A 17770-nucleotide genomic window follows, 5' to 3' on the forward strand; every position below is an offset into this window, starting at 1 on the left:
TATTATACAGGAGTGACATCACCGCTCTAGATATAAGATATACAGGAGTGACATCACCGCTCTCCAGATATAAGATATATTATACAGGAGTGACATCACAGCTCCCCAGATATAAGATATATTATACAGGAGTGACATCACCGCTCTCCAGATATAAGATATACAGAAGTGACATCACCACTCTCCAGATATAAGATATATTACACAGGAGTGACATCACCACTCTCAAGATATATTATACAGAAGTGACATCACCGCTCTCCAGATATAAGATATATTATACAGGAATGACATCACAGCTCTCCAGATATAAGATATAATATACAGGAGTGACATCACCGCTCTCCAGATATAAGTTATATTATACAGGAGTGACATCACTGCTCTCCAGATATAAGTTATATTATACAGGAGTGACATCACTGCTCTCCAGATATACTCCACTGTAAGCCTAGTCTATCCACCCTGTGTAAGGAAAGATGTCTGCACTTACCTTTTCTGAAGTCCAGCAGCCGGCTTCAGTGTAGAGGAGAGATCGCCAACAATTGCTGCAGAGGCTGTACGATGACGTCCCCCATAGACTTATTATGGGCATCAATTGTCAGCTGTCCCTCCTCTCCACTGAAGCCGTGCCGGGAGCGGATCATGTGACCGGACCAGGGTGACTTCAGAATAGGTAAGTATACGCACATTTCCTTGTAGCGGTTGGATAGAATAGGCCTAGGATTGGGGTGGGAGTAGAATTAAGCTTAGTTCGGTTTTGACTTTCTTCCACCTTATTGTGTGTACAAAAATGTAATAAAAATACAACACATTAATGTCTAGTAAAATATTTTTTTTATTCTGAAGTATTATACACAGGCAGCATGTTATTATCTTTGTATTAAATATAATTTTGGCTTTATTTAAAGCTGCACTCCAGTCACACATTAGGATGTCGCATTCACTCTGACCCGGGACCCGGCCTCCCTGTGGAGAGTCTCTCCATCTTATTCCTTGTAACTTCTCCATCTGCACAGTCTGAGCAAATTCTATCCAGTGTGTTCCCTGGGTCTAGCCTCGTCCCTTCTGAACCCAACACATCCACTGGGCCCAGAGCCAGAATAGCTCCGAGTCATATAACAAGAGGGTGCAGACCACTAGCTGAATTGCAGAAAACTTCAAGGTAATCCAGACTTGCAGTCACATTGGCAGGTCACCGGATGGTTTTATCATCTCCCAGACTTTCCTCAATAATGTTGATGGCGTTGTCACAGAGGTCAGTTGGTCCACCTGGTGCTCCCTCCGTAAGCTTTGTAAGGTAAGATGTATCCGGTATCGGACTGGTTAATCCACCGGTTCTGTGTCTCTCTGAGACCCAGCTTCTGCGCTCGCTCTGACAATAACTTCTCCACTCTGTCCTGATCCTTAAAAGGATTTCGCCCGTATTCCTGCCTCAGCCACGATCGGTACTGCAAGAGGAACAAAACCACAGATCAAGGCATTGAAGGGGAGCACACGCTACATGAAAGCCTACATACAGAGGAACATAGTAAGATAGTAACAAAGTGACCTAGTAAGATAATAACATAGTAAGATAGAAAGATAGTAACATAGTAAGATAGAAAAATAGTAGGATTATAACATTGTAAAATAGTAACATACTACGATAGGAAGACATTCTCTTAGATTGTAAGCTCCCAGGATCAGGGCCCTCCTATCCCTCTTGTATTGAACTGTATTGTCTCCCGTTATATTGTAAAGCGCTGAGCAAACTGTTATATAAATCCTGTATAATAATAATATATAAATCCTGTATAATAATAATATATAAATCCAGTATAATAATAATATATAAATCCTGTATAATAATAATATAAAAATCCTGTATAATAAAAAAAAAAAATAATAATAATATATAAATCCTGTATAATAATAATATATAAATCCTGTATAATAATATATAAATCCTGTATAATAATAATACATAAATCCTGTATAATAATAATAATATATAAATCCTGTATAATAATAATATATAAATCCTGTATAATAATAATAATTAAAACAAAAACACTGTAAGATTATTATTATTATAACAGTTTGCTCAGCGCTTTACAAAATAATGGGAGACAATACAGCAACAATACAGTTCAATACAAGAGGGATAGGAGGGCCCTGATCCTTGGAGCTTACAATCTAAGAGATTGTAATCAGAAATCAGAGATTTCATCAGAAAGACATCGTCAGGGGCCACAACACCCTGCCTCAGTACTCCTCAGAAGATCCCTCAGTCCTGATGCAAGCAGTGGGAGGAGTTATGCAAATATCAAAACGCCTTGAAGGGTGGGTGTCCACCTGGAGGAGTGGGTGTTCCTAGACAGGCTGTATTTGCATGGTAACGCCCACATGTGATGCTCAGCCTCCATGATTGAAAGAACTGAAATCAAATGAATGAAAGGGGCGGGGCCAGTCAGGCTGGAGAGGAAGAAGCTAGATAATGCTGGACGTCCTCCAGCCAGGAAATAAGGTGAGCTTGTCTGCAGCTTCTAATGTACATTGTAAGTTATTCCTGTAAAAGAACCATTGTTGCTATGTCTACTCTCTAGGTGTACATAGAGGGCAGACATTGGCTGTACATATTCAGCTGCCGCTTCCTCCTCTGCAGCAGTGATTGCGGCGCTCTGTCCCTCTCTCAGCAGAAATCAGTCCATTTGATCAGATTGATTGTAAACCGCAGACACTTATCACAGCAAAAATCACATTGAAAAATGACTTTCAGGAAACCATTGCTGCAATAAAATGTGAACTTGTTGAAACAGGTGATCTGCACATCTACAGAGCGTGAGCAGGCGAGAATCTGCAATAATCTTGATTTCTGTTTTTGGTGTACTTGACCCTCCCCCCCCCCCCTTCAAATAGAATATCATGGAGGTTTTCTTTCCTGTCTCAGAGCTCAGCCATCGGTGAACCGCAGGCGTGTCTCTGGTCTGTGCGCTGAGCACCTCTCACGCGATGGAGATAGACGGACAGGAAGGGGAACCAAAAGGATCCCAACTTCCCCTGCAGATGTGTCACCTACACCTGACCCTTCAAATCTTTTTATTTGCCAGAAAAAAAAATCTCTGCATTTCAAAAAGATCCCATTCCTCCAATGTGCCAAATTTATGGAGCAAGAGGACCTGTCACCCCCAAACACAGGACACACAGGGGACGGGTTTAAAGCCCAGCTCCGGGGAAATCCTGGGTTTGTTTTTTCTTTTTCATTTTTTATTAAAAAGTTACAACCTTTTTATTTATTTATTTTAATGTTATTTTATTTATTTTTTGCTTTTTATTGTTGTCATTGGAGAGATTTCCCTTCACTTCCTGTGTGGTCATCTGGAAAGGAAAGGAGGGGAAATATCTTCAATGGGTACTCAGACAGTGATCCAAACCTGACAAAGGTTCTAACCTGTTCCCACTCCATTCAAAATGAAAAAAAAAATTCCGACTGGAGTTGGGCTTTAACCCCTCGCCTACCGGGCACTTTCACCCCCTTCCTGTCCAGGCCAATTTTCAGCTTTCAGCGCTGTTGCACTTTGAATGACAATTGCGCGGGCATGCAACACTGTACCCATATGAACTTTTTAATATTTTTTTCACCCAAGTAGAACTTTCTTTTGGTGGTATTTACTCACCGCTGTTTTATTTTTTGCACTATAAACAAAAAAAGAGCAAAAACATTTAAAAAAAGTTTTTTTTTCTATTATAAAATTTTGCAAACAGGTAATTTTTCTCCTTCACTGATGTGCATTGATGAGGCTGCAGTGATAGGCAGTTCTGATGGGCACTGATAGGCAGCACTAATGGGCACTGATAGGCAGCACTGATAGGTGGCACTGATGAGCTGGCACTGGCGATGCTGCACTGATAGGCGGCACTGATGGGCGGCACTGAAGGGCACTAATAGGCAGCACTGATAGGTGGCACTGATGAGCTGGCACTGGCGATGCTGCACTGATAGGCGGCACTGAAGGGCACTGATAGGCAGCACTGATATGTGGTACTGATGATGCTGCACTGATAAATGGCTCTGATGGGCAATGATAGGCGGCACTGACTGACAGCACTGCTGGGCACTGATTGGCAACACTGCTGGGCAGCACTGATGGGGGGCACTGCTGGGCACAGGTGGGTGGCACTGCTGAGCACAGGTGGGTAGCACTGCTAGGCACTGATGGGCGAAGGTGGGTGGCACTGATGGGCAAAGGTGGGTGGCACTGATGGGTACAGGTGGGCGGCACTGATGGGTACTGATGATCAGTGCTGATATGTTCTCTGAAATTGCCAGTTATCGGCAGTACTTTCCCCACGCTGTGACAGTTTGAGGAAAGTGCAGCCGATAACCGGCAACTGAATTTACCCGGTGTCATTGGACACGGCTGATCATGTGGTAAAAGGCTGCTGTGATTGGCCTTTTACCACATCACGTGATCAGCTATGTCCGTAGTACACAATGATCACAGAGATCGCCGCTCCTTGGGGGCACGCAGGAGGGACGTTCTGGGAGGACATCATATGACACCCTCCCAGAACTGGATAACCGCACTGTAGCCTTCATTTGGCTAAAGCGCTTGGCAAGCGGTTAAAAATAAATTCTGCTTAAAGGGATCCTATAATCACAATGCCTTCATCTGCTTTTCTCTCCAGAAGGATGGCACCATCTTTGTTCAGGCATCATCCAGGGTCATTTACTTCCTGGACTGAGATGCCGGCTCAGAGATGACACAATTATGTATCTCCTGGTGCCTGTGCAGTTTTTGGCTGTGTTCACAAATGTCTGACACAGATCAGCCCTATGCTACAGCCTCTCTCATTGTGACTTCCTACAAAGTTACAATGCACAGTCTGATCACTGTGGGAGGGGAGACTGAGGAAATGCTTCCACCTGCCTGCAGCAGACTGATGACATCATCTCAGCCTAGGCAAAGTCATTGATTGGAGGTCAAGGACAGCTTTTTAATGATAAAAGGTGGATCTTTTGTGAGAAATGATCCTGTTGCTGTATATTGTGACAGGTCGGGGATTTTTTCCTGAAGACTTGAAAAGTTTCTTACATGTTCACGTTAACCACTTCTGCGCTGCCCTATAGCAGAAATATCGCTACAGGGTGGCACGGGTGCGTAAAATCACGTATATATAAGTCAGTTCCCCCCAGTGTCAGACTGCCCGCCGAAAAAAAAAATCCCAGTATCTATCCCGCCATTTGTAGACGCTATACGTTTCATGTAAACCAATTAATTTACACGTGTTGGGATTTTTTTTAGCAAAGATGTCGCAGAATACATTTTGCCTACATTTATGACGAAATTAGATTTTTTTTTTTTTTACTGGAAAATGTTTAATAGCAAAGAGTCAAAAATATTGTTTTTTTTTTCAAAATTGTCGATATATTGTTGTTTATAGCGCAAAAAATAAAAACGCACAGGCGATCAAATACCAAAGAAAGCTCTATTTGTGGGAGAAAAAAGGAGGTAAATTTCATTTGGGTGTAGCGTTGCATGACCGCGCAATTGTTAGTTAAAGTAACGCAGCGCCATATCACAACAAATTGCCTGGTCAGGAAGGGGGGAGTCCTCTGGAGGGCGAGCGGTTAACCCGCCAGCCTGTAAATTCTGGTAAATTCTGGCTGTGGTTTGTGGTTGTTCATTTTACTATTTATGAACAGCTGTGAATTGGGGGAAATCTTGCTCCTGCTCAGCATGCTGGGATTTGTAGTTCTTTGTTGGCATCTGTCCAGCCAACCCCACCGCAGTATCGGTGCAGGGAAATCCCACGCTCTGTTGTGCAATGTGGGGGAAGGGAGTCAGCTTTTCACCATCCATGTGATTTTTTTATATGATTCTTAATGCAATATGCAGATCATGAGTGGATCTGAGATTGTCTGCCCCGGTCACACCGCCGGTCAGGGGAACTGCTGAATCAGAAGACCGTGACCTTACTGAGCAAACAGAAACATTCCCTGACCTTCGTCGAAGAGATACACAAAAATAATAAATATGAAACACAAACAGAATGTTTACAATGATCACTGCGCGATAAATGAGTCATCAGAGCCGCTAAACCCGGGACGGCGAGATGTCATGTGATACGGGAGGAAAAATATTTGATGTTATAAATGCAGAATGTAAAATAAAAAGTGTATTCTGTATTAAACATAATAATAATGACAGTAAAAATATAATGTGACTGGCTGAGTGTTCTCTGTGACTGTGGGGGGGGGGGGCATTAGAGTGTAAGCTCCTCTGGTGCAGAGACTGCTGTGACTGGCTCAGTGTTCTCTGTACAGCACTGCGGTATATGTCAGAGCTATAAAAAAGTTTAATAATAGTGTGTAATAGAAGGGGGACATTAGAGTGTAAGCTCCTCTGGTTCAGAGACGGATGTGATTGGCTCAGTGTTCTCTGTACAGCACTGCGGTATATGTCAGAGCTATATAAATGTGCTAATAGTGTGTGACTAGGGGCAGGGGGAATGTCAGAGTGTAAGCTCCTCTGGTGCAGAGGTTGATGTGACTGGTTCAGTGTTCTCTGTACAGCACTGTGGTATATGTCAGAGCCAGGGCTGTGGATAAGGGGGTACCACTGGTCCTCCTTTATGGGGCCCAGACCAGCAGGGGGGCCAAGGCATCAGGGTGACTCAGATGTGTGTAGGGAGGGTGATCAGCGCAGCAGGGGTAGGGGGGTGGGGGCAATTACTGGAACTGATCTCTTGTATGGCTTTCTCTGCAGCACCCTCCCAGTGCATCATACATTTCCCCATGCTACCCAAGCCCCCCTGTGTGCCCCCCCACCCCACCCCACAGTGCTGCCAGCTTCCCCCCTCTCCTTCCCACCGGCAGATGCAAGAACACAATAGGATCAATAAAATGGAGAACGTGGGAAGGGTGCGTAAATGTTTCACATTTACCAGCCCCTTCCTTTCCTGAATGAACACAGTGGTGATCGGTAGCAATCACTCACTGTGTTCATTTATAACTGAAGCCTAGTAAACTGTGTTTATTTGGAGGCCCTGTTACATTGGCTGTATGGTTTCTAACAGCAGCCCTGGTCAGAGCTATATAAATCTATAATAAGAGTGTGTAACTGGGGGCGGGGCATTAGAGCGTAAGCTCCTCTGGTGCAGAGGCTGATGTGACTGGCTCAGTGTTCTCTGTACAGCACTACAGTATATGTCAGAGCTATATAAATGTATAATAATAGTGTGTGACTGTGGGGGGACATTAGAGTGTAAGCTCCTCTGGTGCAGAGAATGATGTGACTGGCTCAGTGTTCTCTGTACAGCACTGCGGTATATGTCAGAGCTATATAACTGTATAATAATAGTATGTAACTGGGGGCAGGGGGGGGCATTAGAGTGTAAGCTCCTCTGGTGCAGAGACTGATGTGACTGGCTCAGTGTTCTCAGTACAGCACTGCGGTATATGTCAGAGCTATATAAATGTATAATAGTAATATTATTACTTGGACGTTGTGGGGGTTACATTGTTTCGCTCTGGCTTCATGTCATGTGACCAGTTTGGATATGGGTTGTGCTCAGCTCTTCCTCACCTCCTTCACCAGTGTCATCTCATACTCCTGCAGCTGCTGCTGGAAGCCGAGGTTGGGGTCTGCGTACGATCGGACCGCCTTCACAGCATTCAGACAATCTTCCCAGCCAAAGGTTGTCACTGTCATCAGATAGGCAACCACCACAGTCGTACTCCGAGACACCCCGGCCAGGCTGTGACAAGAAAACCCAAGAAAAGCTCTCAGTGCTTAGTCCAGAGTCTGAAGGATCCTCAAAATACATTCTGCTGTACTTTCCCTTTAAAACATTTTATATTACTATTATTGCCTTTTTTTTTACTTATTGTGAAAAAATACATTAAATAACAAAATACACCCAAAAATATAAAAAAACACAAAAAAACCCTCAAAAGCGATATGTGTTTACTTCTAAAACCAAAACATTTTATTTTGGACCGAGTAGGGAAGGGTTAATACTCTTTTTTTTTTTTTTTTTTTTTTTTTATTGTTTTTTGCGGTATGTGTCCCATTGGGAAAATTTCCCTTCATTTCCTGTCCTGTAGACAAAAGAGGAAGTGAGAGAAAATCCCTATGAAAAGAGAGAATTTACCTGGTAAACAGTTCTTGCTTGATCAGGTGTCCCCATTGGAAGATTTCCCTTCTATTTCTGTCCTGGTGACAACTCAAAATTCTTAATTTTCTCTTACTTTCAGTCCAGGTGACAGTGATCATCAGAACAAAAATGTGGACTGTAATAAAAAAAACTGGCAGGGGTTCTAATGCCTCACCACCCCATCCAAAAGAAAAACTTTGGGCTCTAGATACACTTTATTTTCAGCATGTGTAAATTCAATCACTAAACTCTTATGTAAATGTTATCATGCCTTCTACGTTTTTAAAATCATCTTTCATTAAACTTATAGCTGGTAATCCCGCCATCAAGGTCCTTCTTCAGGCAGTTCCTGTTATAGGGTGACAACGCTCTGTGCATGTCTCCCAATTGTGCTCCTGCGTTGTCACCCTGTCACATGGGCTAGTGATGGAGACTACAAGTGCCTGTTTCAGCACACATTACACAGACATGGTCCACTGTTGTCACCATCAGGAAACCCGCCTTGGGAGATGTCAAGCAGTCATTGCTGGGGTGCATGGGGACAGGAAGTAGCTGCAAAAAGGTCGCAGGTGATGCAAATGACATATAGGAAACAAAATGCTAATTGGTCAGGGTTTACATCTGATTTAAAGCTGAACTCCGAGATAAGCAACTATTGTCTAACTCCATGCCTATTCCTTGAAATTTGGTGTGCTTCCATTTCTTCCAGATCTGTGCAGTAATCCAGTGTGAGATTTCCTATAATAAAGACCGCTCACTGCTGCTCTCTCTGCTTGTGCAGGGTGACTGGTCTTGTCTCCGCCCCCTCCTGTAATAAAGACCGCTCACTGCTGCTCTCTCTGCTTGTGCAGGGTGACTGGTCTTGTCTCCGCCCCCTCATGTAATACAGACCGCTCACTGCTGCTCTCTCTGCTTGTGCAGGGTGACTGGTCTTGTCTCCGCCCCCTCCTGTAATAAAGACCAATCACTGCTGCTCTCTCTCTGCTTGTGCAGGATGACTGGTCTTGTCTCCGCCCCCTCCTGTAATAAAGACCGCTCACTGCTGCTCTCTCTGCTTGTGCAGGGTGACTGGTCTTGTCTCCGCCCCCTCATGTAATACAGACCGCTCACTGCTGCTCTCTCTGCTTGTGCAGGGTGACTGGTCTTGTCTCCGCCCCCTCCTGTAATAAAGACCAATCACTGCTGCTCTCTCTCTGCTTGTGCAGGATGACTGGTCTTGTCTCCACCCCCTTCTGTAATAAAGACCGCTCACTGCTGCTCTCTCTGCTTGTGCAAGGTGACTGGTCTTGTCTCCGCCCCCTCCTCTAATATAGACCGCTCACTGCTGCTCTCTCTGCTTGTGCAGGGTGACTGGTCTTGTCTCCGCCCCCTCCTGTAATATAGACCACTCACTGCTGCTCTCTCTCCTTGTACAAGGTGACTGGTCTTGTCTCCGACCCCTCCTGTAATAAAGACCAATCACTGCTGCTCTCTCTCTGCTTGTGCAGGGTGACTGGTCTTGTCTCCGTCCCCTCCTGTAATATAGACCGCTCACTGCTGCTCTCTCTCCTTGTGCAGGGTGACGGGTCTTGTCTCCGCCCCCTCCTGTAATATAGACCACTCACTGCTGCTCTCTCTCCTTGTACAAGGTGACTGGTCTTGTCTCCGACCCCTCCTGTAATAAAGACCAATCACTGCTGCTCTCTCTCTACTTGTGCAGGGTGACTGGTCTTGTCTCCGTCCCCTCCTGTAATATAGACCGCTCACTGCTGCTCTCTCTCCTTGTGCAGGGTGACGGGTCTTGTCTCCGCCCCCTCCTGTAATAAAGACCGCTCACTGCTGCTCTCTCTGCTTGTGCAGGGTGATTGGTCTTGTCTCCGCCCCCTCCTGTAATAAAGACCGCTCACTTCTGCTCTCTCTGCTTGTGCAGGGTGACTGGTCTTGTCTCCACCCCCTCCTGTAGTTTTCTGCAGGCAGCCTGTAATGGGTGGAGCCTCCTGGGCCTCTATCACAGCTCTGCTCTCTGATTTGCTTTTACAAGATAATATCTGGGTTTGCAAAGACATTTTGGCGCAAAAATAAGATATAATTTATGGCTATTGAGGAATTTGTTTAAAGAGAAATTTTTGTGCTCTGAATTCAGCTTTCATTTTGCTATCCCCATTGACTCCAATGGATGTTACTGGCGTGGCACAAACTGGTTTGCTCATCTGTAATTAGGAGTGCAATACTGTAATGCCGGGGTGTAGGATGAGACCACCAATGCACCTTGGGAGGCCAGCAATCTGCCAGTCTCAGGGGTTCATGTAAGTGAGAAAATAAAGTAGGAGCCCAGCAATTCTACCACCTCGGGAGGAGGGGGGGCATCAGGGAGGTGAAGTTCCACTGAAAAAAAAAAAAAGTAAAAACTTCTGAATAAAAGTTTCTCTCAGTTATTGAGGGGAAACACCGGGCCCTATTGTTGTTGATGGAGGGCCCTGACTCATCTTTTCCTCTTGTGCATTTTATGACAAATAACCGAGCCGACCTTTCTGCACTCATCTCTCTCACATCTATGAAAATCGCATTTTCCACAATGGCGTGGGAACTCTTACGTACACATCTGTCATTCACAACACGGCCAGCAAATATCTGTCATTTAGGATAATAACATAAAAAGATGAGGTAATAGAACTAAAAAACAAAAGGTACAGAAGGGCTACAAGTATCGATCTTTATATATAGCATATAGATGGAAATATATAGAAATCCCAGCACACATCTTACAAATGTGGCCACCACATCGCATGGGATCGCAGTATCATGCAGTTTGCTGCGGAAAATTCTGAAACAGTAGTGCTTGTGTTACTTTTCTGCAGTCCAGTGCATTTTGCAGCATATTCAAATGAATCGGATGTCACAAAGTCTGCACAGGAGCAGATGGAGCTGGGAACAGGAACAGGAAATGGCCCTCAAGAATTAAATGTGTGCTGCAACCTCTGGGCAGCACAGTGGCTAAATGGTTAGCACTTCCACCTGGCAGTACTGGGGTCGCTGGTTCAAATCCCAACCACAGCACCACCTGCCTGGAGTTTGCATGTTCTCCCTGTGCCTGTGTGGGTTTTCTCCAGGTACTCCGGTTTCCTCCCACACTGCAAAGATATGTTGGTATGCAGGGGTGGACTGACAACTCATGGGGCCCCCGGGAAATAGGGGATCATGGGGCCCCTGTGTCCTTGCCCAAACTCAAAAAAGCCTATGAAAAAGGTACCAGGGGCATCTCATGGGGCCCCCTACTGACCCCGGGCCCTTGGGCAGTGCCCGAGTTTCCAAATGGTCAGTCCGCCCCTGCTGGTAGGTGAATTGGCTCCTATCTAAATTGTCCCTAGTATGTGTATGTATGAATGTAAGTTAGGGACCTTAGATTGTACACCCCTTGAGGGTTAGGGACTGATGTGAATGTACAATATATATGTAAAGTGCTGTGTAAATTGACGGCGCTATATAAGTACCTGAAATAAATAAATCTCTGCTTTGGAATTCTGTAGATTGAGGTTATAAATATGGACTATCCTCCAGTAACATTGCACATAAGAGTGCTGCATGTGTAATATATATGTACAAATCATGTGATTCAGGTGTTCCAATCCCCTCCATGGCCACAGGTGTATACAATCATCCCCTAGGCATGCAGACTGCTTCTACAAACATTCGTGAAAGAATGGGTCGCTCTCAGGAGCTCAGTGACTCCAAGCGTGGTCCCGTGATAGGTGGCCACCTGGGCAATAAGTCCATCCGTGACATTTCCTGGCTACTAAATATTCCACGGTCAACTGTTAGTGGGATTATAACAAAGTGGAAGCAACTGGGAACAACAGCCACTCAGCCACCAAGTGGTAGGCCACGTCACATGACAGGGCGGGGTCAGCGCATGCTGAAGCGCACAGTGCGCAGAAGTCGCCAACTGTCTGCAGAGTCAGTAACTAAAGACCTCCAAACTTGGTGTGGCCTTCAGATGAGCCCAACAACAGTGTGTAGAGAGCTTCATGGAATGGGTTTCCATGGCCGAGCAGCTGCATCCAAGCCTGACATCACCAAGTGCAATGCAAAGCGTCGGATGCCGTGGTGTAAAGCACGCTGCCACTGGACTCTAGAGCAGTGGAGATGTGATCTCTGGAGTGACCAATCACAGTTCTCTGTCTGTTCGGCAGCTCTGTGGTGCCCGCAGAATCTCTCTCTGTCCCTCCGGCCAGCAGTTCAGCTATACAGTGGAGAGGATTCTGATCCAGACAGGTATCTGCTTCAGTGCACACCAGGGGCGGACTGACCATTTGGAAACTCGGGCACCACCCGAGGGCCTGGGGTCAGTAGGGGGCCCCATGAGATGCCCCTGGTACCTTTTTCATAGGCCTTTTTGAGTTTGGGCAAGGACACAGGGGTCCCATGAGTTGTCAGTCCGCCCCTGGTGCACACAGAGCCCCTCTTCGCTGTTTAGCTGAACTGCTGGCAGGAGAGCAGAGGGGGATGCTGCGGGCACCACAGAGCTGCTGATCTCCCCCTCCACTGCATAATGAACTGCTAGCCGGAGGTGCAGGGGGGAAATGCAGGGTCCACAGCGATGAAGCTCTAGAGCCCGGTCTCAACTGCCACCTTTGCGACCCTGGTAGTTCTGCCAATGACCACACATGTGAAGGAGCCCTTAGATAAGTATAAATTCACTTTGCAAAGTGAGATTTCACTCCTTTAGTAAATTAACCCCACTGTCCATTCAGGGCAAAGTGACATTGATAGCCCAACCCCCCCCCGGATAGGTATACTCACCTGTCCACGCTCCATCACCACCTCCTGGTGGACCAGAGCAGGCTGGCCGAGTATGGGGGGTACGTGTCACCGCTGTGATCATGTGATAGTTCTTGAGCAGCCAATCCGTGGCCACACATGTATGGAAATGATCTAGATTATATCACATTTTTACAAATGTGGAGAATTCCTTTAACAAGCTGAGCTGTGAACACCATTGAGGGGCCTATTTATAAAAAATCAGCAAAAATAATTGCTGTGACAATTGCTTTTCTCCCAATTTGCTGCTTCAGCGAATTTCCTGCAACTTCTATGAGTTTCTCATGGAAAGAATCGATGTTGCAATGCAGCATGAAATAAAGAAATGCACAAAAATATTTTAAAGGGAAAAGACGCTGAGAAAGTTCTCCCGCCTCCTCCGCCAGATTCCTTCGGGCCGCGCCCGCTTTAGGACCGCATTATTTGCCAATATTTATAATGAAAGAAAAAGTCTTAAAATTAAAAATTCCAAATCTGCCTATAAAATTGAGTTTTTTTTCTGCTTTGGCCAAAATTTAGAAATAGACGAGAACAGCTTTATAAATAGGTGGAGCTGTCAGAGGACAAAAAATTAAAGTGTTTGTAAAGCCAAAACTTTTTTTTTTTTTTTTTTTATTAGCTGAGGAATAGATAGATCCGGGTTCAGCATCCTTCTCCACACTTGTTCTGCCCCTCTTTTATGTAACTTTTATGTCTTGTATTGAACTGCATTATGTTATCATCTTTCTGTAGTATGCTGACATCTAGTGGCAGTTTGGGGCCGCTACAACTTGTTTACTAATGGGATTTTGGTATCTTCCTTTGTCCTCCCCTCATGTTTAGAGCTAGATTAATTCCTCCTAGCTAGATCCGCTGCACTTCTTGTATGTTATCTCAGTCTGTGTTAATTCTACACAGGGACAGGGCGTAGGAAAGTCATTGTCATCTTACACTTCAAAAGACTGGAAAAAACTAGGGCAGCACAGTGGCTAAGTGGTTAGCAGCACTAGGGTGATCAGTTCAAATCCCAACCATGGCACTAGCTGCCTGGAGTCTGCACGTTCTCCCTGTGCCTGTGTGGATTTCTTCTGACTACACTGGTTTCCTCCCACACTCCAAAGAGATGCTGGTAGGTTACTTGGCTCCTGTCTAAATTAGTGTACATGTGAGTTAGGGACCTTAGATTGTAAGCTCCTTGAGGGCAGGAGCTTACATCTTTCTGTAGTATGCTGACATCTAGTGGAAGTTTGGGGCCACTACAGCTTGTTTACTAATGGGATTTTGGTATCTTCCTTTGTCCTCCCCTCATATTTAGTGCTAGGTTATTTACTCCTAGCTAGATCCGCTGCTCTTCTTATATGCTATCTCAGTCTGTGTTAATTCTACACAGGGACAGGGCATAGAAAAGTCATTGTCATCTTACACTTCAAAAGACTGGAAAAAAAAACAAAAAACTAGGGCAGCACAGAGGCTAAGTGGTTAGCACTTTTGCCTAGCAGCACTAGGGTCATCAATTCAAATCCCAACCATGGCACTAGCTGCCTGGAGTCTGCACGTTCTCCCTGTGCCTGTGTGGATTTCTTCTGAGTACGCTGGTTTCCTCCCACACTCCAAAGAGATGCTGGTAGGTTACTTGGCTCCTGTCTAAATTAGTGTACATGTGAGTTAGGGACATTATATTGTAAGCTCCTTGAGGGCAGGAGCTCACATCATTCTGTAGTATGCTGACATCTAGTGGAAGTTTGGGGCCACTACAGCTTGTTTACTAATGGGATTTTGGTATCTTCTTTGTCCTCCCCTCATGTTTAGTGCTAGGTTATTTACTCCTAGCTAAATCCACCACACTTCTTATGTCAGTGTTAATTGTACACAGGGACAGGGCATAGGAAAGTCATTGTCATCTTACACTTCAAAAGACTGGAAAAACTAGGGCAGCACAGAGGCTAAGTGGTTAGCACTTTTGCTTAGCAGATCTAGGGTCATCAGTTCAAATCCCAACCATGGCACTAGCTGCCTGGAGTCTGCACGTTCTCCCTGTGCCTGTGTGGATTTCTTCTGAGTACGCTGTTTTCCTCCCACACTCCAAAGACATGCTGGTAGTTTACTTGGTTCCTGTCTAAATTAGTGTACATGTGAATGTGAGTTAGGGACCTTAGATTGTAAGCTCCTTGAGGGCAGGGACTGATGTGAATGTACAATATATGTAAAGCTCTACATAAATTGATGGTGTTATATATAAGTTCCTGTAATAAATTAATAATTAAAAAAAAAACATACTGCATTTAGCTCAAGTAATGGTGTGTTGGATTTGACTTTTGTCAATAATGTCTTTTATTGAAGAGTTAAGCTGCCTGTGGATGGTTGCAAATCAGTAGGTGAACATACTGCCTGGACCGACTGAGTCTAAGGAAGCATAAAGTGCCATTTGAAACAGAATGTGACTACATGCACACAGATGTTTTCAGGCATTGGGCTCCATGCACACGGGGCGTTTTAATAACGCTGGTAACATTAGCTGTGTAAAGTCACATTAAAAACCTGAGTTTTTCACCGATTTTTAGCATTTGTTTTTGTTAGCATTTAGTGGCATTTTGCCGCCTTTTTTCACGTTTGCATTTGTTTGGTGAAAAAAAATGTTTTGGTCAAAAAAAGTTCAAAAAAGCTGGTTTGCTGCAATTTACCACGTTTTGCCGCGTTAGAGCATTTTTACAGCTAAAATACTAAGAAACCCACTAGTTCTGGGTTTTTTTCCAGCCAGAAAACATTGATTGCAGTCTATGTATGTATGGGCACGTAGGATAACATGCTGGGGGGTATACTGGCTGTAGAAAAAAATGTCAAAAGCCAAAAACAGCCGCTGTAAAAATGTCCCGTGTGCATGAGGACTTAAAAATAATTGATGTAAAAAAACACGACTCTGTGCTTCTGTCAGGCTAGGTTCACACCTGTGCGGGTGGTGCCACTGCGGATCCGTACGAAAATCCGTGCAGCCGCACCCCCCGCACAGAGGAATGCGGACCTGCGGGGCGGGTGCCATTACTTCTAATGACACGCCACCCGCACTGGAAAACACAACCGTACTGGGAACCTCAGCTGCGTTTTCGGAAGAAGTGCAGGGACTTCTCCCTTGCGTGTCACTGGGCACAGGAGTCTATTCAAATGAATGGGCTCTTGTGCCCACTCAAAACGTGACCCGCATGGCCGCATAGATGTGATCTGGGGCCAAAATGCTGTTGTTTCTGTGCATTCCTGTTTACCCACGCATGCGTGTTGATACATTTTCCAAATGCGAAACGCTTTCTCATGTGCACGCCATTTTGGCTTTATATACACTTTGATTTCCACCTTTTTCATATAAATGCCCCAAAATGATAAAAAATTCTGATGATAATGATTTTCTGTTTGAAGTTCACTGAAGTTTACTTAAAATGTCCTCAAAATATAATCCAGGAAGTCAGTGAATTCAGAGACCCCCCAGCAGAACCCCCCCGTCATGTCTGACCGCAGTGGGAACGTCAGGTGACACACCGTCTGCGCACAACTGACGCACACACAGTGGATTTCAGAGGCTCTCCTGGCCAATATCACTCTTATCATCACTGCGATTTGTGTCCCTGTACAGGGGGTGGGGGACTACTACTCACATCCTCATCAGTAGTGCCAGCTAGAGTACAGTAAATATTTGTGGCAATGTGTAATCGCTAACTCATGGATGGGGCTGCATTATATCAATGCGTTTTTCTGCATCTAGTCTGGTTTTTGTCCAATACTGGAGAACACCAAGAGAGACGCCCTAACATTCCGTCCCCGATATAGAGGGACAAATTCATTATGTATCCCTCACATCATCCTCCGCACCAGAGGAATGTAGTATGTAAACCACCTGTGTTACTCAGAATAAAGACAAATCTAAAGATCAGGAAGCTGCAATCACCTGGCTAGAAACCTGAATACATTGCAGACATAAAAAAAGAAAATGGTGTTGCGCTTCCATACACAGTACCTAAATGCACTTAAATGGCATAATTATTGCATAAATGGGCGGCACAGTGGCTTAGTGGTTAGCACTTCTGCCTTGCAGTAATTGGGTCATGGGTTCGATTCCCAACCATGGCACCTCCTGCATGGAGTTTGCATGTTCTCCCTGTGTTCGCGTGGGTTTCCTCCCACACTCCAAAGACATGCTGGTAGGTTAATTGGCTCCTGCCTAAATTGTCCTGGTGTCATCCCTGGCCATGTGGGATCTCCTGGGGAAAGACCTGGCAACCTACCCTGTAAAATAATTGCTAAGAGTATTCATGGAACAGTCACTTACAAGTGACAGTCCATGCAATTGCCAAGGGTCAGATATACAGTTGTGACCAAAATTATTCAACCCCCACTGAAATTGAGTGTTTTGGCCAGTTTGACATTGCTTTTGATCATTCAGTCATCTTGCTTACATTTACATTAAAGAGGCACTTGTAGGTCAGACAAATATAACATAACAGTTATAATGAAATAACCACAAATGTCTTTTCTGTGCTCACAGCATTATCAGTTTTATTCAACCCCCAAGTGACATTCAATCTTAGTACTTAGTACAGCATCCTTTTACAGTTATAACAGCTTTTAAACGTGAAGCATAGCTTGACACAAGTGTCTTGCAGCGATCTACGGGTATCTTCGCCCATTCTTCATGGGCAAAGGCCTCCAGTTCAGTCACATTCTTAGGCTTGCGCACTGCAACTGCTTTCTTTAAGTCCCACCAGAGGTTCTCAATCGGATTTAAGTCTGGTGACTGCGATGGCCACTCCAAAATGTTCCAGCCTTTCCTCTGCAACCATGCTCTAGTGGACTTGGAGGTATGCTT

At 44.9% G+C, this 17770-nt stretch overlaps 1 protein-coding gene across 3 annotated transcripts in view; it reads right to left on the reverse strand.

Annotated features, from left to right (window-relative positions):
* Nucleotides 1-820: 820 nt before the first annotated feature.
* Nucleotides 821-17770, reverse strand: part of LOC149467503 (dual specificity protein phosphatase 22-A-like) — a 74611-nt gene continuing 57661 nt past the window's right edge. For all 3 annotated transcript variants that reach the window (XM_089671576.1, XM_089671577.1, XM_089671578.1), the window contains 2 exons: nt 7572-7743; nt 821-1451 (listed from right to left, as the gene is read on the reverse strand). In XM_089671576.1, coding sequence (XP_089527702.1) covers nt 1260-1451; nt 7572-7743 — 364 coding nt within the window. In that variant the 3' untranslated portion in view covers nt 821-1259. The remainder of the gene's footprint in view (nt 1452-7571; nt 7744-17770) is intronic.

This window comes from Staurois parvus, unplaced genomic scaffold, assembly GCF_062004578.1.
Source record: "Staurois parvus isolate SC_StPar_1 unplaced genomic scaffold, SC_StPar_1.0 ptg000107l, whole genome shotgun sequence".
In the NCBI taxonomy this organism is placed as follows: domain Eukaryota; kingdom Metazoa; phylum Chordata; class Amphibia; order Anura; family Ranidae; genus Staurois; species Staurois parvus.